The 25,968-nt window shown below is 45.8% G+C and overlaps 1 protein-coding gene across 1 annotated transcript in view; it reads right to left on the minus strand.

The window, feature by feature from the left end:
- Positions 1 to 13,190: 13,190 nt before the first annotated feature.
- The window catches only part of LOC111143680 (delta/notch like EGF repeat containing), a 311,777-nt gene continuing 298,999 nt past the window's right edge, over positions 13,191 to 25,968 (minus strand). The window contains exons 12-13 of the mRNA XM_022497511.1: positions 20,106 to 20,352; positions 13,191 to 14,205 (exon numbers count right to left, since the gene is read on the minus strand). Coding sequence (XP_022353219.1) covers positions 14,094 to 14,205; positions 20,106 to 20,352 — 359 coding nt within the window. The 3' untranslated portion in view covers positions 13,191 to 14,093. The remainder of the gene's footprint in view (positions 14,206 to 20,105; positions 20,353 to 25,968) is intronic.

A 25,968-nucleotide genomic window follows, 5' to 3' on the forward strand; every position in this document is an offset into this window, starting at 1 on the left:
AGTTGTGTGAAGCGGTGCTTCACAAAATTGCCAGTGTATTCTGAACACCTAAGAGGCTTGTTGAAGAACAGATTTCAACTGGGAGGTCTGGGGTAAGGCCTGAGCATCTGCATTTCAACCAACTCCCAGTGATGAGCTACGAGTCTAGCAAATTGAATTATCTCCCTCAATCCCCAACCCACCCAACCTCTCTCTCTGATTACTGTCCAGTCTAGGTTATCCTATAATCTGCTTTCTTCACCAGCTATAAACAATGAGCATCCTTCCAGGTCAATACCAAAAAAAAAAAAAATGTAATTCATTGTTTTTACTACTTACACAGAATTCCATATATGACATGCCATGATCTACTCACCTTGCCTCGCATCAATGAAGTCTCAGGGTGTTTCTAAATTTGGGGCCATTTTTTAAGTCTGTTGCTGTTCATCTTCTCTGTTACTGAACCAGCAGGAGACCAGAGTCAGTAGCAAGTTCAAGGGTGCCTAACACCGATTCTGTATTTCTACAGGTGCGGAGGGGTCGTAGTGGTGTCTTGATGACATCAGCGAACCAACCCCATGGCACACAGGGGCATGACCCCAGGGGGTGCTCCCTGTAGGAGATCTTGCCCATGAGCCAGGAGGCCCACAACATTGCGGGGTAAACAGAGTCTGCCTTCCTTTGCTGGCAATCTTCCGTTGAATGCTGTAGAGGAAAAACTCATTACTTTTATCTTAAGACACATAAATGTCTAACAAAGAGGAAAACACAAAATTCACGGGGATTTTGAAGATTAAATCATGAGAGGAGAGCTCAAAAATGTTTTCTTGCTTGTGGCTGGTGGCTTTAGCCCCTTCGGGATACATACAGGTCCTGCTTCTCTGCACGTAGGGGGGATCTGATGGCTAATGAGGAGGATCAGGTGTTAACCCTCTTCCACGCCCCCATTCACAGCTGAGTGCACTGAGGCTCAGCGTGGTTGACTAGCCTATAGTATTGGATTAAGTAAAGCAGACTATTCAAGGAATCTAGAGCATTAAGATGAAAAGAAAAATGTGTGAAGCTTTGCGATGCTAAGAACAGTTTGATTTTTTAAAGATTTATTTATTTATTTTAGAGAGAGAGAGAACATGTGAGAGGGGAAAGCACAAGTGGTGGGGTGGGGCAGAGGGAGAGGGACACCCTTGCAAAGCTGAGAACAGTTCACAACCGTGGCGATCAACCCTTTCTGTGTATTAAAACCGGTAGAGAAGCCGTTACAATCTGCTATGTTCAGGCCTAATCAAAATCAACTAAATTAGAATTTTGGGGGATGAGACCCAGACATCAGTATTTTCCAAAACTTCCAGATGATTCCTGCGTTAAACCAACAATTTCTGGGTCTAGCAAATAAAGTCCAGGAAGGCCCAGTGAAATTTGAATACCAGAGAACAAATACAGTTTTTAGTATAAGTATGTCCCAATATTGTGTAAGACATACTTCCACTGAAGAGTTGTTCCTTGCTTATTTGAATTCAAATTTGACTGGGCATCCTTAATTTCATCTGTCCCCTCTAGTGCAGACAAGTTTGAGGAGGAGGCTTATGGGAAAATCTCTGTAGGGACTCCGTTCATGGTCAAGGTGCCAAGCTGTGCGCACGGATTGGTAACCTTTAATCCCAAACATGCCCAGTCTCAGACAGGCTTCAGGAGCAAGGGAGGTGACATCTTTTGCCTCATCAAGTCCCCGGGCCTGACATTTATGACTTCTGCTGTCAAACTGAAGAGAGCAACAAGATGTTTTTTATTGGAAGTCAAGTGAAGCAGGTGGGAGGTATGCTCTGCTTCCGGTTTGCCAGTGTCCTTCCATCCAAACCCACACACATATCCACGGAGTGAAGTAGGACCCCCGCCCAGACCCTGACAAGGGCTTCCATGCTCCCAGCAGGAGCAAATTCCTGCCGGTAAACACTGATTTCCTTCACCTGGGCCCAGGAACAGCTGTCAGAGAAATCTTCTGAAAGTGACTTGTAGGTTCTTGCTGTAACCCCACTTCCTCCCACCAGCTTCTGGCCTCCCAGACCTGGTGAATAGGGAGCCAAGAAACCCTGTCTACCTCAGGGTTTAAAATATACCAAAACCAACAAGAAACAAGATAACCTGTGTCCTAGCCAGAGCGGCAAACACCAATATGAAAAGAGAAAGGACCGCCTGGGGGCCCAGGAGCTTCCTTCCTGAAACAGAAGACCTGTATGGCAGGTAAAAGGCTGCCAGGTGGCCATGGGAAGCTTTTGGAGCCAGTAGCCACCAGCTGATGGCTGGATTGGAGCCAGGGCCATGCAGGAATGGTCTAAGGGAGTCCTCTGATAGACTTAACCTCCCAGAGCTCAGGAACTTCTAGACTCACTTATAATTTGTAAACTATGAATTTTTTATACAGAATGATTCCTATAAGCTGACCTCTTTGCAGAAGTGCTAACATCCTATAACCCAGCCCCACAGTTCCACAAACAGGCCTTCCCCACGCACATTTTCCTATTTTGCTCCTCATGGTCATGGCCAGTGGTTCCCATGGAAAATAGGGGGCTCTGCTCTGGGCGTTCAGACCAAGATGAACTTACATTCAAACAGATTCCAAATCCAAGACAAGCAATGTGTGGGCAACAGGGGGATAAAAGCAATGACTGGGACTTCTGGCAGAGCACATGGGAAGGAAGTGGGAAGGAATGCTGGCTTTCTCCTGCTCAGCGTCCCAGGCTCCTAGCCCAGGAGCAAGCGGCCACTTTGCCAACACCGGGTTTCCAGCCAGTGTCCAGAGATCTCAGCCTCCCACCAGATACACACATAACCAATTAGCCCCTGTCTTCCTCTCTTCTGGAGCTCCAGATGGCCTCTGTCAGGACTCAACTGTGGTCTTGCTCCAAACACGATCAGTTACAGCCCAGAAAACTCTTGAAGACATTTGTCGCCTCTGAGGTTAAGACTGTGAAATCCCATTTCTTCACTAAGGTCCCCTCTGATCCTCAGAATCCACAAAATGCTTCCTGGGGCAAAGAGCCCATTTCTTTAGCCTGGCTGAGCTCCCGGCCGTTCTCAGTAGCCACGATGACTCATGTGGCAGCCGTCCACCCACAGGCCCCCATGGGCGATGCCACCTGGCCACCTTGGCCCCAGTCCCTGGAGGGCTTAGGAGACAGGCACCCAGTCCCCTGGGGCACAAATACCCCTCTGGCTACTTAGTTGGTTATTCACCAAACATTTCTTGAGATTCTGATATATTCTAGACCCGATGCTACACACTGGGAGCACCAAATGCCTCATACAGAGTCTCTGCCTTAAGAGATAAGGACCTTGGGGCACCTGGGTGGCTCAGTCATTAAGCATCTGCCTTCAGCTCAGGTCATGGTCCCCGGGTCCTGGGATCAAACCCCACATCATACTCCTTGCTCAGCGGGAAGCCTGCTTCTCCCTCTCCGTTCCCCCTGCTTGTATTTCCTCTCTCATTATGTCTCTCTCTGCCAAATAAATTTTAAAAATCTTTAAAAAGAGAGAGAGAAAGAGAGAAAGAGATAAGACCCTCGCAAGAGCCTTCAAACTCTTTCCCACAAGGCTACCTCCAGGGGAGAAAGTCCTCAGTGAAACTGGTTAAGATTTATATACAGCGACAGTCATTGGAGTTTCACTGACAAAAGTGAAAAGCTGGAAATCCTTTGTCCAATAATAAACATATGAGTCACATTTTAGAGAGTATCCGGTTGGTAGGCTATTATGTGGCCTGCATTCGTTCATGAAGTCATTCAACAAATACTCATGGGTCAGAAGTCCCAGCTGGAGGAAACAGGTGTGAGCAAAAGAGAGGAGGGTCTCACCTCCCCACAGCTTCTAGTGTAGCAGGACGTAGAGGCTGTTTGTCTATTTGGGGGTGATTAGGACGAGGAGAAAACTAAGTGGGAAGGGCGTTTAGGGAGTGGCGGGGGCTTCCCTGTAACACAGGTCATGGCTGGTCTCCCTCGGAAAGAAATGTTTGAACAGAGACATTAAAAACCACTGTTTGTGGGACGCCTGGGTGGCTGAGTTGGTTAAGCCCCTGCCTTCGGCTCAGGTCATGATCCCAGGGTGTTGGGATGAGTCCCACATCGGGCTCCTTGCTTGGCAGGGAGCCACTTCTCTGGCTGCCTCTCTGCCTGCTTGTGTGTACTCTCTCTCTCTGACAAATAAATAAATAAAATCTTAATAAATAAATAAATAAATAAAAACCACTGTGTGTGAGGAGTCCTAGGTGTTGTAGGGAAGTGCTGCATCGCTATATGGTACATCTGCCACGAATATTACTCCGTACGCCAGCTCAATGGAATAAAATGAAAATAAAAATAAAAACTTAAAAAAAAATTTGAGAGGCAGAGTGGGGAGTTTGAGGGGTAGGGAAGGAAAAAATGAAACAAGATGGGATCGGGAGGGAGACAAACCATAAGAGACTCTTAATCTCACAAAACAAACTGAGGGTTGGGGGGGGTGGTAGGTGTGGAGAGGGTGGCTGGGTGATGGACACTGGGGAGGGTATGTGCTATGGTGAGTGCTGTGAATTGTGTAAGCCTGACAATTCACAGACCTGTACCTTTGGGGCAAATGATACATTATATGTTAATAAAAATAATAAATAAAAAAAGAAAAGGAAAAAAAAAACTTAAAAAAAAAGTTATGCTTAAGGAAGGGAAAATGCTCCCGGAAGTATGTTAAATTGAAAAAAAAAAAAAGTTTAAAAAAGAGTAATCAATACAATTGCAAGTTTTGTTTAAAGTACGTATACCCCCCACACACCTACACAGATGTACACAGGCATACACGGCGTGCATGCACTCACATGCACTGAACCAAAGCCTGGATGAGTGATGTGTTCCATTCCACACAATCATCCGTCTGGCTCCCCAGTCGTCAAAACCATCCCTTGGTTTCCCCACAGAATTCACACTCTCCCGGAGGCCTTCACTGCTCCCCTTACATCTGGCTCTAAGTTTGGCTCTTATGCCTCGACCAGGGAGAGACCCCACCCTTACGCTCTGGACACATGACAACCCAAAGGGTGATCCACGTGTCTCCCCACAGAGTGTGCCCTAGGATGGCTTTCTTCTTTTGGGGGGGCGAGGGGGAACCAAGTGCCTCCTCTCCTCATTGTTCTTTAAGCCAGCTGATCAATGTCTTCAGCTCAATCCTTGTTAGTTTCCCAAAGTCCCTTCCACCCCCTCCCCTTCCTCTCCATCAACCTTAGTCCTTCCTACCTGGAGGTTTTAGGGCAGCTGCTGTCCCCATGTCTGGGAGAGAGTGGACTTCACAGCTCCGAGACGTCACTGAGATGTCACTGTGGTTTCTTGTATTTTGCTATTTTCATAAGAGAAAACTGACATTTCATTATTTTACTTTCATTTCATTACTGGTGAATTTGAATTTTTTTTCTTTCTTTTCTTTCTCTCTCTCTCTCTCTCTCTCTTTTTTTTTTTTTTAGCATATGTGCTTCTGTAAATCATCTGTGTCCTTTCCTACTTCGCTCAATTTCAGGACTTTACATACTGACTTGTGTAAGCTTCAGATATAGTAAGAATATTTTTCGTGTTCTAAGAACATTCGAGAGGACAGACAATGGGAGAAGGCACCAAGAAATAGAAGAATTATTCGTGTAAAACATAAAATCTTCTGCATCTTATAGAAAAATCACCTAACACTTAAAATGCAAATACATTTGGAAACTATATTTGTTGGAAGCAATTCTTGTAAACTACTCGTGCATCAACTTGCAATGGCAGGAAATTTCTGGACGTTTTAGAAAATAAACAGAAAGTAAGTCCTAGAGCTCAAGTCCAGGAGGACTCGAAGAGCTGCTTCCTTCTCCAGAGAAAGAATCTGAGCATCAGGGAGACAGCGTGCCCTGTGCTCTGCCACCTGCCAGGAAGTGAGTTGATACAACCAATTGTTACCTCTCCTTGCTGAACAAAATGACTTAGGCAAAGGGGCAAGTGGCCTAATAGGAGCTTCTGCCTTCTGTGTGGTCTACAAAACCTCAGAACAGATGCTCATGAAAACACCAGCCTGTCCTCAGTAGCTTGAAATGCCTGTGTTATTGCCAGGGTGGAAATCCAAAGGGGGGAAAAACCTTGCAACCTTACAGTAGCCAAGCAGAGCGGACCTTTCCAGACACATAGCAGTTATAGACCACTATTGGAAACAGACTGACCGTCCAGCAGAAGGGTGTTTGGTGGAGGATTAAGTACAGAACAGAAGCTCTCATCAACGCCGCTCAGACAAATTTCAAGTTCTGGGTATGGTGAAAGGCCTCAATGTTTTGACTTTGGAGAAGGCGGCCTTTTGTAAATATACTAACATAGCTGGATAATATAAATGTGAGACAGAAGGTCAATTCCTTAAAGAATAAAGAATATGGTTATTTGGACAAGTTGGAACTTGCTGGTTAACCAGAGGAAAATGGCACTCTGGAAGTTACCCCTGCTTGGAGGTGTTCTCCAGGTACTGCTGAATGCTGGGGGATCCCCCTGAGTGGACAGAACACGTCCATTTCTCATTGCCGATCAGGAAGGAGGAGACTTTCTCTTGAATGTTAAGAGCAAACAAAATGCTTCTGTCTGTGGCACAAAGGCAAGAAGGGGAAAAAATGGCCTTCGCTGCCTTTTATTCAATGAGTAGCTTAAAAACCAACTTGTTTAAAAACAATAATGACAGGGGAGCCTGGGTGGCTCAGTGGGTTAAAGCCTCTGTCTTCCCCTCAGGTCATGATCCCAGAGTCCTGGAATCCAGCCCCGCATCAGGCTCTCTGCTCAGCGGGGAGCCTGCTTCCCCCTCTCTCTCTGCCTGCCTCTCTGCCTACTTGTGATCTCTGTCTGTCAAATAAATAAATAAAATCTTAAAAAAAAAAAAAAAACAGTAACAACAACAACAACAAAAACCAGAAAGAACTAACCCGCCTCGGGTACAAGACTCAGAGAGACCAAGCGGAGCAGAGTTCAGAGGCCCACCTCATTGCCGGGCCCTCCCCCTCTCTAACCTCCTGTCCCTGGGTGGAGCAGCCAGCTCCAGTCACCTGACAGGCACCTCCAAAGCCTGGGAGAAGCAAATGCAGCCAAGCAGCCTCACACCTGCCAACTTCCCCAGGCCCATTTCCTTTGCCACAGGGGGATCTGAAATTAGTGATTTCAGTCTGACAGTGTTTTGAGCAGAAAGATCTATTTTTAATACAAATAAATTAAACGGAAAACTTACAGATTAAAATTCTGAGGTCCTTGGAAACTGGGAGATCAGGGCTATTTTCTGTCACAACGAGAGTCAAATGTCTAACTGTGCTGAAATAATTCTCCATTTAGTTGAACCCAGTCCTTGGCATTTGCAAGTTCATTGCTAGTGAGAAAGGGCCTCTAAAAACTCCCGGAGGGCCCCAGCCCCAAGGGTAAATTGCTCAGCATGAATTCTGGTGCCAGTCATTGGGCAATAGCCAAATTAATGCATAGGGTTTAAAAAGGAGAGTCAGGGCTGGAGCAAAAATAACCAGCAATCATTTATCACTCTCTCCCGCAAGACAGAAGCCTCTCTACTCTGAGTTGACCCGCAGGCAATGCCCAGGCAGCAGGCCCAGCCTTGAGCACATGGAGAGCCGGGTCTGGCTCTTCAACATTCTGTATCTTCTGCCCACCTCCTACCCAAAGCTTTCAACACACCCTCCTCCCCAACTGCCCTTACTTGAGGACCATCAACTTGAGTCAGCATTGTTCACTCTAAGTTATTAGAACATAGCCCCAAGCAGGCCCAGAACAGATGTTTGTTGGATCACTCTATTGAAGAAGGTGGTGGAGTCCATTATTCTCATCTGCATGCCACTGATTCTTATCATTGGGCAAGTTCAGGAAGTTCTGATTTGACACAAACACATTCTCTGGAATAATGGAAATAGAGGAATCAGATAAGGGAGCATTAGGGTCTGGGAAGGTTCACTGGTGTTCCTCAGCCACCCCAGATGAGAAGGAGTGGGAGAGGCACAGGAGGGTGTATGCAAAGATACCCGTTCTACAAAGAGTGGCTACCTTTGATGAGTGGGACAAGAGAAAAGATGGAGTTCCACCCACAGGCTTCATACAATCTAGTTGAGTAAATGTCTAAATGAAACAGAAGAGGCTGAATGCAAAGCTGTTTAGTGCCTTGGAAACAATGAATCTGGGAATGAGTCTTCTTGGAAAGAAAGTAGCCAGAAATGGATCCTATCCATGTCAAGTGGTGACTGCCTTCCGAAGTACCATGAGGAATGGCACAGAGATCACCCACCCCTTACGGAGAGAATCTTCAGTGGTAGTAGCCTTTCGAGAGGTCGAGTCTGCTAAACCCTGAAAATTAGAACTCAAAAAGCAGCTGGCCCTATTGTACAAGAACCATCAGCCACAGGCCTCAGGCTTACCCACCACCTCCAAACTGGACAGTTCCACATTTAAAACTGATTGAATTACAGTTTTTCTTCAGTTTCATAAGTAGTTATCACTAGCACGTGAGATGATGTGAGAATTAAGGGTAGTCCACTTGTAATGCACCTTAAAATTCATGAGCAAAGCCCATGAGTCATGTCCCCAGCTGCCTGATTTGAGGGAAGGAAGCCTCGCGCCACATGAATATTATCTGTCCTGAAAGCCTTCCACACTTCATCCCCTGAGTTCACAGCTGAAGCAGTCGCAAGCCCTCTGGAAATTGAGTTGGACTAAAGTGTTCATGTGGTCAATGAGCAAAGTTACATGAAGTAATTTCCCTTGAAGCTAGTTCCTTTTTTCTCTACATCTTACTCCTTGGTCTTCTGTGCACACAGTGGGCCTCGGGATGGCCAATGCAGACAAGAGCCCATTAGGAAGAATAATGAGTTACTATTTATTGTGTGCAATGTGCCAGGAACTGTGCTGCTCATCCTTCCAGCTCCATGAACCCATCTTGTGTTTCTTAATAGCAGTGGTATCCCACTGACCTTGGTAAAGTCATCTACAACTCCTCCTGGGTCTCCCTCAGCTCCCCTGTAGAGTGAGGGTTGAACAGAATAATTTCCTCTGTCGAATGTGTGTGTGCGTATGTGTGTGTGTGTGTGTGTGTGTGTACATGTGTGTGTATCTGTTGGAGTAGATCTGTCTAAAACTCAGCCTGATCTGAGGACCACTTTGCATGTTAATTATACCCATAGGTCCCTAAGGGAGTTACGATGGAAGTCACATTTCTGAAAGACTGTGAGAGTGGCTTGACTCCAGGATAAGGAAACCGTAATAAAAGAATTTTAAATTGTTACGGGGTACTTTGACTTGGGAAAATAGGAAATTGCCTTATTAAAAAGAATTTCTCCACGGAATATTTTCCACATGGACTATCTAATAATAAGAGGATTTCAATTTTGTGAACATCTTCTCGAACAATGTGGAAATTTTCTAATAAGCCAACAGAAGGATGACAATTGATTCTCTGTCCTTTTCTACTGCCACACAGCAGTCTGGAAATGTGTTTGTGGGTTAATTTTTTTAATCTGTGGATTAGAAAATTTTAATAACTAGCAGAAAAATTCATCCTAGCAAAATCAACATTACCAACTCATGGAGCTGCTGACTCAGTCCAGAAGCTGAGGTTTCTATTTTTTTTGTAAGAGTTTATTTATTTGACAGACAGAGATCACAAGTAGGCAGAGAGGCAAGCAGAGGGGGTGGGGGGGAGCAAGATCCCTGCTGAGCAGAAAGCCGGATGTGGGACTCCATCCCAGGACCCTGAGATCATGACCTGAGCTGAAGGCAGAGGCTTTAAACCCACTGAGCCACCCAGGCACACCTCTTGCATGTTTTTTAAATGATCTTATTGTTTTAAAAACTTCATTGATTTTTTTAAAATTACATACTGTAAAACACAGTGTATAGTCTGATGACTTTTGACAAATGTAGACTCGCTTGTGACTACCACTCAAATCAAGATACAATTTCCATATTCCAGAAAAGTCCTTCTGGGCCTTTCTAGTCATTCCGCTGCTCTCAGCACCCAGAGGCCACCAGGGTTTGGATTTCTAGCACCATGAATTTGCTCTGCCCAATCTGGAATCTCACAGAAATGGAAATCATGCTTTATGTCCTTTGCTGTGTCTGACCTCTTTGGCTCAACACCCACGTCTGCAAGATTTATACGTGTTGCTGCATATCTCAGTACCTCTGTTTGTTCTTTTTTTTTAATGATTTTCTAGTATATTGGGGTTATGAAAAAGTTGCTATAAATGTTCTTGTTGAAGACTTGTTTAACCCGTGTTTTGGTTGCTCTTGGACATTTACCTAGGAGAGAACTTGCTGGGTCATGGAATGAGACATGCTCACCTTGACTTTGCATGCGACGCTCCAGCCTGACTCAGTTTTTGGAGTTTCTCAGAAGTACCCACTCTCTCTCTTCAAGGCTCCACATCACTTTCCTCTCCCTTCACCTGGGTAATTCCTACCCATCCTTCAAGTCCTAACTTAGATATTCCATGTCAAAGAGCCCTCCCAGCAAAGGCCATGCTGAGTGCTCCATTAACACCTGCTGGGCAGGTGGGTGGACCCCGATTGGGGAATGAAGAGTCTTGGGAATCAATTAGCTGGTCCAGTGTTTTTCAGATTGCCTTCTGCAGAACTCTTATCACACCTCCATCCCCTCAGAGAGCCCTGGAGGGGGGCAGGTGGGGCAAAATGGGCTGACACCAGGTTGAATCAGATCATCTTAGCACATTCCCACCGGTATTACTACAGAAAACAGTACAGAGTTTCCTCAAGGAACTAAAATGGGCCCCTGTTCTAATGAGCAGGGTCAGAAAGGGTGATCCAGAGCCCACAGGTGCCAGCCCGTGCTGAGCAGAGCTGGACTGTGTTGGATACATACGTCCAAGAGACCAGCTCTCAATGGTTATAATCACTTGGAAATAATTTCTCTGCATGTGCCATTTCCTTGCAAGAATTAAGAACTGTGTAAACACTGCAGAATGAGCTGGAACACTTCCGAGGGCGGGGGTTCCTGTCGTGACGTACAGTTGTCTCATCTTGTGAAAATCTGGTGTCAGAAAAGGGCTAATTCCAACTCCCCTGTGGTATGAGTCAAGCCCCCGAGGGGCCATTTATTCGGGTTCATCAAATGCTGTTTTCACAAATTGTGCCAAGTAACCATTTCAAGTGAGAGAGTGTCACGCACACTCAAGAGAAGGGACGCCATGCTTTCAGGGGACTCCTGACCCATCCACCGTCCCCAGCGCCCTGGCTACAGATCACAAGTCACAGTCCGCAGAGCGAGCGACTGATGACTGTGGATACAGTCTCTATCCAATGTTAACATGGCAAAAACAGCAAGAGCTAACTTGCTGCGTGAGTAATGTGAGCTAGAGGTGAGCTGAGTGATTTACACGCATTCTGAAACTATCGTTGTCCCCGTTTTCCAAATGACGAAGCCCAGAGCTCCTGCCTGAGTCATTAGCAAGGAAACAGCAGAAGCAGGATTCCAATCCACTCTGCTCAAACCTGCTGCCACACGGCAGTTTACCTTTCCTTGACCTCCACCGGGCTCTCAGAAGTGGGGGTCTGCATTTATTTGTTTGGGGATTAGATGAGGTGCTGGGTGTGAAGAAACTGTGACCTAGGGTCCCTTCCTGAGACTACTTTTGTCACCATCTGCCTGACGCAGAGCGAATGCTCAGTGAGACATCTTCTTACTGAATGTGTGTAGTGTCGGCCTTCAGACTCTCCAAAGGCAGGTGAGCCAACACGACCTGAATAAGTAGGCTCCCTCTTCATTTGCTTTAAAAAGACAAATTACGATCAAGATTGACACAAGATTTCCAAACAAGAGCTTCAAGGGGCATCACAAAGAACTTGGAGGGTTGAGAGGGTGGGATGGAACAGCTTCCAGAGGAAGAGACAGCAGCATGGACATTGTCCTTGAACATGGGGGGCTGAGGGGAGTCAAGGGGAAAATGAATGAACTCCCACCTATGTTCCTAGGCCCTCTCCTGTGGATGGAGGGGTCTGTGTGCCACGCCACCAATGGTCTCCCCGAGGAGATGGAAATAAGCACGATCTGTGATGTTCCCACGAATGCTCAGACGACCGTGTTCGTATTTTATTCTAAATTTGCTTCCAAGTGCTTATGCAAACTAAAAATATTAACATACTGCAAACTATCATTTAATAATCAAGAGTGTGGGTGTGTTGCTATGTCGTTTGTAGGATTGGGGACAGGTGTTTGAGGGAAGAGAGGGAAAGGATCCCATTATAAATCCTTCCTTTTGCCTGAAACCTCCCTGGCACCTGGTTTCAGGGCCTTTTTCCTGGCCTTACCAAATGACCAAATGTTGCCATGTGTAGACAAAATGAATTAAAAAAAAAAAAAAAAAAAAAAGACCGGGACTTTGGTGTATTTGGATGCAAAATAGAATTGAATATGTAGTGGCTTCGAGCTGCTTTCAAGTTCCTAAGAACCAAACTGCTGTTTGCTAAGGCAATTTCACTTGCCCTCCACTGGACAGCAGCATATATGAGATATTTCCTGAGGCTGCAGGTGCCTTGCACATCGCGGACAGGCTCCGAAGTAAGGGCTAAAAAGGAGAATTTTTGAGGGCGCTTGGGTGACTCAGTTGGTTAAGCATCTGCCTTCACCTCAGTTCATGATCCTGGGATCCTGGGATCAAGCCCTGTATTGGGCTCCCCACTCAGTGGGGAGACTGTTTCCCCCCCACTGCCCCTCCCTTCTCCTCATGTGCATGCACAAGCTCTCCCTCTCTCCAAATAAATAAAATCTTTAAAAAAATTTTTTTAAAAAAAAGGAGAATTCTTGTTATTTTTCTTCCCCATCTCTCATGTTTAAAGGAAGGTAGGGAGTGCCTGGGTGGATCAGATGGTTAAGCATCTGCCCTCAGCTCAAGGCATGATCCCGGGGTCCTGGGATCGAGTCCCACGTCAGGCTCCCTACTCAGCAGGGAGCCTGCTTCTCCCTCTGCCTCTCTCTGTCTCTCTCATGAATAAAAAATGAAATCCTAAAAAAAAAAAATAAATAAAGAAGGTAAGGATGGTTTTCTGGCAATTAGGAGATCAGGAGGTCCAGGAGGGCAAAGGGAAAGGCTCCTTGGCACAGTTAAAATGTGAAAAACAGTGAGACTGACCAGCAGTAGCAAACCCAAAATGTGTTTTATGATTTTAAAAGAATGAGAGACAAGTGCATCCTGGACTTGGTACATTTATTCAGTATTCTGTGGAATTAGCAAGAATCAGAAGAAGCACATATCAATGCAATACAGCCACAAACGTGTCCTGGATATAAATAAAGATGCACTATGAGAAATGCTCACTACGGAACTAGTACTCTCTTATATTGACTACCTCTTAGCAACAAACAACGCCAATGTAAATTTAATTTACTCACAATATAAAAACCTTGACTCCTAAAAGGAAATATAGATTCGGTGCGATCGTAATTTGCCTCACGAGGCCCTCTCGCTGCACGATTTCAAGGCCTGGCTTGACGACTGTTACGAAAATGACAAGAACAAACTCAAGAGAACATTTCCGCAAGGTTCAATGAAACAGTGCAGAAATAAGTTACTTACCCATGCACAGAATAAGGCAAAGGCTAATTTCAATCGGGTTAGGAATAGTAAATGCAACTAGTTTCTGATTCACGAAACAAAACATTTCAGACTTCGTTTAGGTTAACGGGTATACTGTTATATGGGTCATACTCTACATGTGTTTCCTAACTACTCAGAAAGCCGGCACTCACACATCACATGGAAACTTCTCCTCAATTAGACTTATTCTCTGCAACAGCCACAGAAAGCCAGCTGCGTTTCCTGACGGCATCTACCATGGGGACAGCACACACTAGTCAAAGCATACAGTTTAAAGGGCTGAAAGTACATTAAAACGTAGTCTATGGGTTTCACAAATTTCGTGTTTTTAAAATATTTTTTCCAAACTAAAAGCTGCAGAAAATTAGTTCCTCGATATTCTCCCAAAAACTTTTGCGCAGCTACCATTTCAAATTTCTTAAGCTTTTTATTTTCTTAAAAATATTTAAATGAGGGCAGTATCCTATCTTTTTGAAAAATAATCCCCCAAAAAAGATTACAAATCTTTTGTTTTGATCAGTGTGACCAGGGGTTTGTCGTCGGGGCTGTAGTCCTCGTAGGCGATGGGGGTCACGTCGTACATCGCGGGTCGGGATTTCTTTCCAAACCTAAAACCAGAGGGGAGAGAGGATCCCAGTTAGAGAACAGTGGATCTCAAGTCCTCTGAAAGGCACGTAGTGAGAATAACTTAAACTGAAGAATCAAAAGGAACAATAAAAATACCCTAAGAAAGACATTCTCTAGCAAGCACAGAAATTTAAGAGATCTGGGTATCACCGCTGAATGAGTACGCATGTTAGTCTCCAATGCAGGGGGTAAAAAAAGGATTTCATGAGACGTGGAGTCCAAATGAATGTTGAAGCTTCGAGGTTAAATCCCGGCAAAGCGGTCTGGCCTGACAGCTCTACGGTAGGTTTTAAGACATATATCTGTCTTTTCCTTCTGAGACCCATTAACTATCTGGAGATAGTTATATCCATTCTAGGGCCTGAAACATACGAGTCTTCCTGGGGACTTATAGGAAGGCTAGGAAGGCTCAGCGGTCATCTGAGGTCCCAACATGAGAAGAAGGGCAGAGAGAGGAAAGGACTTCAGAGAAGGAGATGTTTGTCACGATACCCAACACCCATCATCCAACGCCATCCACCTGTTCTTCCCCACACCCCACGCACACACAAGCCATTGTTGTTTTTTGGTCTTTGGCTTTTTTCCTCTGAGCTCAAGCCATTGTCCCAAAAGATCTGTGTATGCCTAAATCCTCTTAGCAGCAGGACTGATGCCCGGAAGCCAGGGGTGTCAAAATCCATTTTCAGGACTTCCTGCCAAACCAGTCTGAAGACGGAAGATTATTAACATAAATTCAACTTCTGGGTGGTCTCTTCCCATGGAAGGCCTCACCTTCCCTCAAGTCCCTGGGGTACCATATCATTTAAACAATCTTCCACATTTACCTGCTACGCCTCATCCTTTGGATAGACCACATTTTTTAACTGTTTTAAGTCCAATGAGGTTCGAAAAAGAAACATGTAAGGAACCTTACATTTTAAAAAGCCTGGTAGGATGCACCCCAAAGACTTCAAGGGGCTTATTTACCATGGCTTTCAGCCTACCTCCCTGGCCCCCATTCCTTCTTTTCCCTCTGCTATCTTGGAAAGCCAGTCTTCCACAGAGTGAGGAGAAGTACAACGGAATGGGAAAGGAGGAAATGCATTCTTCATTGGATCTTTTGTTTTTAAACATTCATCAATCCTGTGTTCTGATTCACTCAAGATTTACTGGTCTTCGGGGGCACCAAGGCACAAACTGCCAGGATTTACCAGGAAAAATGCAGATTTACAGAGTTAATGCATTCTGCCACCAAGAAACCCAAGGATAGTACCATAAGATGAAAAAGCTTTCAATACAATCATGTCTGAAACATGCACCCTTGCTGGTGCGTGCTTACATCAAGCTGGAGTCCAGCCTATGGTCTGTGTATCTAAATGGAGCAAGGCCAGCATCATCTGAGACCGGGGAAAGGGAAAGGACAAAGACACCTGGATCCTAACACATTCTCCCCAGGCCGAAACTTTTCAAAGTTACTTTAAGGTGCAAATATTTTTACAATCTCTTTCTCATAAAACAGCTAGATTCATTGGTAACAATACACCACTAACAATATTGATTCATCTCAAAAGTCAGGCAATCCCAGGGAAACACCCTCTGGATCCTCACATAGGTGTCATGGGACAGTTTCCTGGGGGAGCTTGGATGTGAGGGTTAGCAAATCACAGATTGCCTACTAATCAGTCAGTTGGCCAAGAGGAAAATTTTAAGCAACTTGATAGGCTGACTATGTGCTTAAAATTTCCATTTTATTTTTATATGACTTCACAGTTTGAAGAAGAATCTGTGTCTCCAAAACCTAGAAAGTTAAATGCCTCCATGTTACGCAATCCGCCAACAAACTATCCTTCAAAGGGCTGTTGTCTTAAACTGTCATCACGGGGCTGAATATCGACAAGGCAGGTTTGAGGACAGGTGTTTCAGACCCACTGAGCATGATGAGGCAAGTGCTGAAACCGTCACGAGGAGCCACGTGGCCACCATACTTGCACGGAGTCAACCAAAGAACGAGAACCTTGTTTCGTATTTAGACAAGTCACTGGCTGTGTGCACGGTGCTAATGAGATCAGCTCCAAACCAGTACGGGTCATAAGGTATAACGCTGGTTACAAAGGTAGCCTGGTTTTAAAAGGGCTAATCACTGCCCCCAGTGCCATCTTGGAGCTGGAATCCCTGTGCTATGACTTAACTAGCTCCTTACATGTTTATTCAACCAAATTCCTTAGGTGACACACAGACTTCTACACAAAGTGCAGTATCCACCGCATAGAAGGAAAATGGCTTTTAAAACACAAAAAAACAAGGGGTGCCTGGGTGGCTCAGTCAGTTAAGCATCCAACTCATGGTTTTGGCTCAGGTCATGATCTCAGGGTCCTGAGATCAAGGCCGGTGCCAGGCTCTGTGCTCAGTGTGCAGTCGGCTTGTCCCCCTCCCTCTGCTCCTCCCCCTGTTCAATCTCCTTCTCTCTCTCATTCATGAATAAATAAAATCTTTAAAACACAACAAGATGAAACAGGACTTTCCTTGAATCTCCTACACCTATCACAGGAACAAGCTCACATCTAGTAAAAAAATGAACATGTATTCCTACTTAAATTTTTAACCCCAACAGCTTTTTATATTTCCTTAGTGTCTCAGAATTGGGTGGATGTTAAGAAATAAGCTAATCCCCACAGAATTTCGTTTAAACTTTCAGGCACCAAACCAATGTAAGAGCTTGCCTGTGTCATGGCCTGAGTATTTATTTATTCCTTCAAGTAACACACTGTTTTTTTTTTCTTATCACAAGGATATGTTTTAAATGTAAAAAGCAAATTTGGAAAATAGAGAAAATTATCATGGAGACCAGGGGTTAACAAAGTATAAAGATTGTAAGCCAATTATAGCCTCTTGCCTGTTTTTAAATAAAGTTTTATTGGAATGCAGTTGAGCCCCCTTCAAAATGCATCTCTGCTACTTTGGTACTACAAAGGCAGAGCTAAGTAGTCATAGAGAGCCAGGCAATGTAAGGTCTGTAAATTCTAAGAGATTTGGCAGGCCCTCGATGAAGATTGTAAGACCCGCCCATGGTCCCTTTCTCTGAAGGATTTAGCCTAGTGTCCAGCGGTGGCGACCAAAACTGGACACCGTAATGCAAGTGCTGGCAACAGCAGCATTCCTGTCACTGACGTCTCAAACATACCCAGTGACAAGTCTTGTACACCATATCTCACTACAAGGTATTGCAAACCAGTTGTGAGGCGGATCAAAGAACTTGCATTCTTCTAGTTCATACTGTCCTGGAAGTCAAGAGATAAAACACCACGCAGGGAATGCAGATGACCTGACCTTGAGAAAGGCCCAAACTCCAAGGTGCTATTTGAGAAAACAAGGCTGGAACCTTTCACAGCTATTCTGTTGTTGTGGTCTGCGATCAGACACTTAGAGCTGGGGGAGCAGAGAGTAACCTCCCGGAGATGGGACCTCGCTCCAGGGCCTGGAAGGCCTATCCACTCCCGCTGCTCATTTGCAAACTCTCTCCAGCCTGAGCAAAGCAGCCACAGGACAGAGGACTCTTGACGAGAGAGAGAAAAGGGAGCACCGGCGTCAACCGAGTGCTGACGTCAGAATCGCCACATCCCTCCTCAGTCCCTCGTGAATGTCACAGGCGACCCACTTGGATTCGTCCCGTGTGGCAGCTAAGCCACAGTCATTCTGGTCCAGTGTCACCCCCGGGCCAGCAGCTGGGAGACAGGCTGTGAAAGGGGCCTTAGCTCTAGGTCACTGCTAGAAACTAGGGAAGGGGTAATATTTTTTCAATGCCTTTCTAGGGTTTCCAGGATAAGGGAGTGGAAAGGGGGCCAGAGACCCAGCCAGGACCTCGAAGGAGCCATGCTGTAGAAACCACAGGTCATAGCTGAATAAACGTTTATAAAGGAATGTTCCAGATATCTGGGAAGGTATTGTATTGACTTCAATGGTTTTATCTGCAGTCACTGGGGCATGGAGGAGCTTTTTGGTTGGGAATTCTGCAGAAAATATTTTTGATAAAAATCGGCACCAAATAAGAACCAGGTTTGTAAATGTTTTCAAGTTCATTCTTTCCTTCCAAGACTATCCAGTTGAACATCCTCCGAGCAGGGTATGTAAGCAGGAAGCTCAGAAGAATCTATCTTAAACTATTCCGGGGCTGAAATAAAATACCTCTTGAACACAAAGAATCTTAGCCAGAGGTCCCTCTGGGGCTGGAGGGAGCCTGAGTCCTTGGGTCTCCCAATACATCCCAGTATAATGCCCCCAATTCTGCTCCTTCCTGGTGAACTCAGCACCCTTGGGAATGGAGAGAGAAGGCTCTCGAGCAACAGAGAAGCCTGTTTCCTCTCCTCTCCTTTTTCCACCTCCCGTCCGGGCCCCTTACGAGACTGCTGCCTTAGAATGAAGCCACCTGTCAGGCATGTCAAGACACCATACACCAACCCCTAACAGAGACTGTCCTTCAAATGACAGACCTCAAATTCAAGTAAGTCAGGCCCACTATGTGCTGGACCCTGAGGAAAGGCCCTTTATGTACCAGTCAGGGTAGGAGTCAAATCAACAAGGCCGGCAGGATTGGTCTCAAGGCTTCCCGGAGGCCGTGTTAGCAAGCTCGCCCTGGAGAGTCAAGGAGGAGCAGCCGCGTGGGCCCCGACTTGGAAGGAGATGCACCTTCCCCTTCTCCTTCACAGTTCTAGAAGTAAGGTGGGTGCAGCTCTCAGAAAAAAGGTACCCTTGTCCCACCCGGCCTTGGGGCAGCTGCCCCATGCCTCCCAATCTCTCTCCTTCCAGTGGCTCCTCTCCCTGGAGAATAAGGCTGGACTTTTGCTTCCACCAAGGTGGCAAGATTCCAGTCAGATGGGAGTCTTGGGTTTGGAGATTTCTCACAAAGAAGGCAAACTTTCTGAACCTCTCAGCTTCTATGCCATTTGGACGGATTTTGGATCTGCATGTGTTTTGAGCAAGACCAGTATACCATGTCTCAGCCGAGGTCATGCAGCTACTGGTTCTTGTGAGCCCCAATCTTAAGCCACCAAGTTCAGCCCGCTCTTGCCTACTGCCCAGACTTTCTGAATTGTTTGCTTTACATTGTTCTAGCAATTAAAAGAAAAGATAGCTGTCCTTTAACAAACACTGTCGTGATTGTTCGGGTAGTAATTGTCCTTTCCAGAAGTCAACAAAATGTTAGATTAGCTGATTTTTTTAGTGTTATAATAGAGAAATAAATACGGTGTTATTGGCTTGTATAATTCTTTAATATTTATAATTTAATTTGATTGCCTTAACTCTCTAAGCAGGGGGACGTGTGTCTTTTTTTCAGTTGAGGGAACAGTGTTTGTGGAGGCTTGGCTGGTCTGTGTGAAATTGAGTCAGGTAATGGGGTAGTTGGAACTCACGCCCTCTGCGTGGTACCACACTCCCTTCTTGTCTCTCCAGCAGTCCTTCCTCCGGAAAAGGATACCGTGTTATAGGATATGAACACTGACAGCAGAATGATAGCTGTTTGTCTCTCCTGAAGCAAGTCCCTAAATCAAAGGTTATTTCTATCCAGGCTGTTTGAAGAACGTAGCTAGAGACATTCCAAAAAGCAGTCATCAAAAAATGTTCCTACACCGTGATTAAGAATCGGCTATTTCCAACGCAGATAAACACAAATTAAATGAATGAATGCATCCAATGAAAACAGAAAGCTAGCAGCAAATGCAAAGAGGCTGCTTACAAAGCAGCTTCATTGTCCTCCCCCCAGACGAAACCTCTGCTTTCGTCTGTGAAATCTTCTTTGCAGGTGTGCAGTCCTGTTCACAACATCACCCCATCCCGGGAATGCACAGGTGGAAGTGGGATCTCCCTCAGCCCTGTTCCCCCTTCGCCCCCTCCCCCCGCAGCCCACCTGGCATGCCGGATGGAGGCGATGGCGTTGCTGAACTCGCTGTCAATGCTACGACAGTTATAGAACTCCTCGTAGGCTGGCCTGGAGGAGCCCTGGTACTCGATGCGGCTGATGCGGCAAATGCCCACAATGAGGATGATCAGCATCAGGATGAAGGCCACGCAGAGGGCCCCAATGATGATGTACAGGGAGTGCCGGGGCATGTTGGTGAGACTTTCTGCCATGTGGCCCGACTTCCACTGGAGATCTGAGGCGAAAATAAGCAAACGACCGAATGTGAGCCATAACCTTTGGAACGGGGAGGTCTTCGCTGTCCTTGCTTTGGCAACCCAAGATGTAAGGGCTGTCCAAACTGGGAAGAATTCTTTTCCATGCATAATCCAGATCAAAGGCTAATGCCCTTAACATGTAAAGGCATCTTATAAATCATTAAGAAAAACCAAAAACACACCATAGGAAAATGGGCAAAGCTTATAAAAAGGAATCCACCAAAAAATAAAAATAGAAGAGTGTTCAGTTTCATAGTTCTCCAAGAATGCAATTCCTCTATGAGTTCCCAAATATTATCTCAGATTTTTGAGAACCACAGTTGACATGGGTGCAGACATGAGGACGTGTGAATCGATACACGGCCCCCTGTGTAGACTTCATGGAGTATCTTTTGATCCAGAAATTCTAATTTCTAGAATGTATGCTAGGGAAATGATCCTATAAATGCATAAAGCCCTATGTACAAGGATGTTCATCTCAGCATCCCAATTTTTGAAATGTTAAATGATTAGTTATTACACATTTCAAAGCAGTTCATTAAGTAAGCGCAACCCCCAAGTATTCACCACTCAAAGTTAACACTGTTCAAAATTAATAAAGTTCATATTGGACCCTTTTAACTTTACTTTTTTTTCAAGTTTTTTTTTTTTTTTTAAGAAAGAAAATGGTACAGCTTCTAGCCAGAGGCCCAATCCCATACCCTCTCTCCACCCCACAAGCTGAAAAACAATTTATAAAAGTCAAAAAAATGGGAAGGCACCTAAATAGTCAGCTCTCAGTGAGCTAGAGAGATGATTTGTTCTAACAAAATTAAAAAAGCAGTGGACCGAACAGGACCTAGACATAGGGTACAGTCACATGTGAGCTCCAAGTATCTATCCACACACTGAAAAGATCAAGACAGGGTGATAGGAACGATGAACATTTGTTGTCTTCCTACTATGTTAAGTCTTTGAAAACATCTCACTTAATCATTATGACTGGGGCACCTGGGTGGCTCAGTGGGTTAAAGCCTCTGCCTTCAGCTCGGGTCATGATCCCAGGGTTCTGGGATTGAGCCCCACATCGGGCTCTCTGCTCGGCGGGGAGCCTGCTTCCCCACCCCCCACCCCCGCCTGCCTCTCTGCCTACTTGTGATCTTTGTCTGTCAAATAAATAAATAAATAATTTTAAAAAAAATCATTACGACCAATTGAAAATGCATTATTTTCTCTCTCTCCACTTTATGGGAAATTGGCATCACTAGCTGGGCGAGTTCAAGTCCAGATCCAAATCCTTAGCGTCTGCCCCACACAGCCACACGTGAATAACAGAGATCACCGGGAGGCAGGATTATAAGCCATTGTTATTTCCTTCATTTCACTTCTCAGTCTTTTCCAGCTTTTTTCAAAGGAATAACGCAGTCCTTTTATAAAAATATTTTAAAATAAGCAATAAGTTATTGGAAGAAAACATCCATGGAATTATCTTCCAGCGCAATAGTAGAAGTGTGGGCCTTAGGACCACACCAACCTTGCTGTCAATCCCTGCTGTGACATTTACCTAACCTCCCTGAGACTTGGTTTCTTCATTTACAGGATGAAAATAGCAACAGGTACCCCACGGCTGGCTGGCAGCACAAGTTAAAGAACATGTCAAGAACAGGAAGAAAGTCTGCTGCTGGACGGTCCTAAAAAGGAGCAGGCATGGTGTTGGAAGAGGGATAGAGGATAAAGGGGAGGAAGACACTGTCCTCTGAAGCTTATGCTGTGAGCTCAGGATTACTGAGCACTGCCTTGCGCCCTTTCAAAAAGCACCAGTCTGTGGGCACCTGGGTGGCTCAGTGGGTTAAGCCTCTGCCTTCGGCTCAGGTCATGATCTCAGGGTCTTGGGATCGAGCCCCGCATCGGGCTATCTGCTCAGCAGGGAGCCTGCTTTCCCCTCTCTCTCTGCCTGACTCTCTGCCTACTTGTGATCTCTCTCTGTCCAATAATAAATAAAAATCTAAAAAAAAAAATTAAAAAAAAAAAAAGCACCAGTCTGTCTGAGTAGGAAAATAAACGGAAGAAGGAACATAATCTCCTGCCTGGAACAGGTCAAGAGTGCCCCGTTATGTCCTGTTTGTGGACCTGCACACACGTGGAATGTTCTGGATGATATGAACAGGACTGGAAGTTTTGACAATAAAAAGGGCTAGATAAGACCAGAGAGAAGTGAAACTCATGTGGGAAGAGGAGGCTGTCTCTACGTGACTCACAGCCGCACCAGCCCCATGCCATCATTCACACATTAGGACTCCAGGTGCCCGGAAATGGGATTCAGAGGTGGGTGTGGAAGGGCCTGTCTTCCCACAAAATGCTCAGACTCTGCTCACCAAGCCATGCACCGTGCGAGTTTTGCGATCTCAGAGTACTCAGATCCTCCTCTTAGCTACATCCTCAGTGGCCATGGAACCTGAGAACCAGCTCTTCTTTACCTTGAAAAGTGACAGTCAGAAGAAGAGCACGGGCAGATCCCCAAGAAGGCCAAGTGTGCAGAGCCCTTTCCTAGAAGCCTAATGGGAAGAGGGCCCTGATGGCTCCTGAAAGTTTGAGAAGAATGAGATGAATGAAGTGTGTTTGCCTCCAGATCTTTCGACTCCTGAGTTTTTACCAAGACCCCTGAGGTCTGATTTGGCCACCCGAGGCTGCCTGCCCGAGCTCACAAAGCCCATGCCGCCCGAGAGGCTGACTACTAGAGCATTCACTGCTCCAGCCGAATGACCTCACAGATGGGCATATGGACCGGCATAAATCACGGCAAGGGAATGATCACCGTGGGTGGGAGAAGGTGTTTTGTGAAGCTCGAACTAAGCCTCCATCGCAGGTCACAGCCCCTTCATTTGGCAACACCTGGTGCGCACAGAGAGAGACGCTCATTTTTCTGGCTGGAAGAGGAGCATGACTCACTTGGTTTCCCTGTATTTCAACATTCTCTGAAAAATTCAGTTGTAGGCTGCAGTCCAATGCTCAGAGTACGCTCTGACACCCATCTAGCATCAACACAGCCAAGCCAGCCCTGTTTCTCCTCCAGCTGGGTAGAGGGCTCCACTCCGATCCCCGTGGCAGGGCCACACGAGTTCTCGATGAGCCCTCATAGTTGACACCTGCCTTCATGTAAATAGCCCCACATCGTGTCAACCCTGTATCCGCAGCGAGCGCACAACCTCATGGCCACTAAAGACGACGACACCGGGTTACATGCTCTGCACAGTGTCCCAGGCCTGAGCTGCCCACACTGCTTGCATTTCTGATCATCCGTTCTACTTCCCCAAACTCTGCCTTCCAGGCTGCTGGAACTTTTGGGAGAACGTTCTCGAAATTCCTCCAAAAAGCTCTGCTTCCCTCCTCCCCAACCCCTGCTCCTTCTTTTTTTTTTTTTTTTTCTTTTCTCCCCCTACCTTACTGTCAGCTAACACTTTTCTGATAGAAGTGAGTGTGGCTGCTGGATACACTAACCAGGCTGGAACTGGGCTGGATCTGATTCCTGGGTCTGGAAGCCAGGAGTGTCTCTGCACCAGGCAGCTGCGGCTGCCACCCCCGGTCCCAGCAGAAGTCCCAAGACCCTCGTGAGCCTAGTGCTTTGCTGCATCCCAGGAGTTCGGTTGCATGAATCCCTTACTACAGGCCAGCTCTAGCGCAGGCCAGGGAGGAACGGTGCACCAAAGTGTGCTGGCCAGATTCATCCCATCGGCTCCAGCAGGTGCGTGACCCAGAACACACGCACACAGACGGTTCTGGGGAAAATGTCGCGCTTATGGGTCTGCCGGACCAGTTGTATTTACTTTTCAACTAAATTCGTTTCTGGGTTTTGTATTTTTCAAAGTGTTTTTGCATTAACACTTCAATCGGCCCTAAACAAAGCACCCTGAGCGAGGTAGAGAAGCTGGGCTTGGAGCAGCTGCTCAAGGGGATAGAGGCCTTCCGGGGCCAGGCTGAGGATAACACCAGACCCACCTCCACTCCACCAAAAGGGCTGTCATGAGACTTGAAAATTTCACTCTAAAACATACTGCCTGTATCTGGTTTTTAATTTACCTACATGAATGTAGCCAGTCTAGTTGATGTGTTCACCTGTGTTACGTAGAGAGAGAGTGTGTATGCTGTGTAGACATCAGACAGCAGATGATTTTGAGACCATCTGCTTCTAGTCTCCTCGAGAGGAGCAATTTCAAATTACCTTCTGTTTTCTATACCTAAAAGTTATCTGGACAAGCAAGGAAGTCAATGAGATTGGAAAATATTAACAGCTCTCATTAGTCTTCAGAAGAGGAAGGCGTAGGAAAGGAATGGAAAGAAGAGCTCACCTCCTTTGTAGGATCTGTTTGCTGAACAACCATTAATTTGGCACCTACTATGTACTAGGCGTTGTGCTGGGTTCCAGGATATAGAGTGAGGGAAAGTAGACAGTTGGCTTCTGAAGCCCCCAGTCTTTTGAGGGGTACAGGGACAAAAAAAAATGGTCACAAAATAGCGGCAGACAAATAAGCATGCCAAGCCAATGAAGGACCACCTCTGCAGTGCTACTGGCAAGGACAAGGGGAAACACTATCTCACCAGGGAGTCAGGAGAGCTCCAGGGGTGAGGGTCTGCACGAAGCTGGGCTCCACAGGTATGCAGGTATTAATGAGGGACAGGGAAGAGCAGAGGGAACAGGGTCCCAGGCCAAGACCTGGGAGGAGGTGGGGAACAGGACAAGAGAGTGGAAGGGGAACAGAGTGGCCACTGGCGGAAGCAAGCCAGAGGCTGTTGGAGCAAGGAAGGGATCTCTCTCGCAGGTCCCACAGGCCCCAGTGTGGCCTTCAATCTTTAGTCTTTAAGACAAGCTTGGCACTGGCAGGGATGGAAGCAGTGGTGGGAAGGAGGGTCTCAGTATTCAGATTTGTGCTTGGAAAAGACACCCCTCCACTTGCAACCCCGTGGAGGAAGCCAAGGACATGATGCGAAGGGAAACAGTTCAGATACAGAAGGATAAATACCGCATGAGCTCACCTATATGTGGAATCTAATGAAAAAAGAAACCTGAATTCATAGTAACAGAGAGTACAATGGTGGTTGCCAGAGCCTGGGGCATGAGGCAAAGGGGAGATTAAAAAACAGCAAGAAAGAAACAAAGAAACTAGAATGGTGATTGCCAGGGGCTGCCGGAAGGGGTCACAGGGAGTTATCGTTTAATGGGGTCAGAGTTTTTACTTTTCAAGATGAAAAGAGTTACGGAGATGGATGATGGGGAGGGTTGCACACAGGTTGAATGTACTCAGTACCACGGAACTATACACTTAAAATGATCAAGATGGTTAATTTTATGTTATGTGTATTTTGCCACAATAAAAAGAACTGAAAAATTTTTAAAAAGGAAAGAGGCTATGTATTTTTAGAAAACTAAAAGAAAATAAAGATGTCTCTGGCTGCATATAAAGAAAGGGTTAGAGGCTAGACAGGGGGCCACATGGGGTTACACCAGTGAGGGAGATCTGCCTAAGCCAACATGGATACACATTCTATATATTATTCAGCAGAAAAACAAGATGCTAAACAGTATGTATAGAATGGTCCCATTTGTGTGGGAGGAAATG

The sequence above is a fragment of the Enhydra lutris genome, unplaced genomic scaffold, assembly GCF_002288905.1.
Source record: "Enhydra lutris kenyoni isolate GAN:26980312 unplaced genomic scaffold, ASM228890v2 scaffoldscaffold1, whole genome shotgun sequence".
NCBI classification, from domain to species: Eukaryota; Metazoa; Chordata; class Mammalia; order Carnivora; family Mustelidae; genus Enhydra; species Enhydra lutris.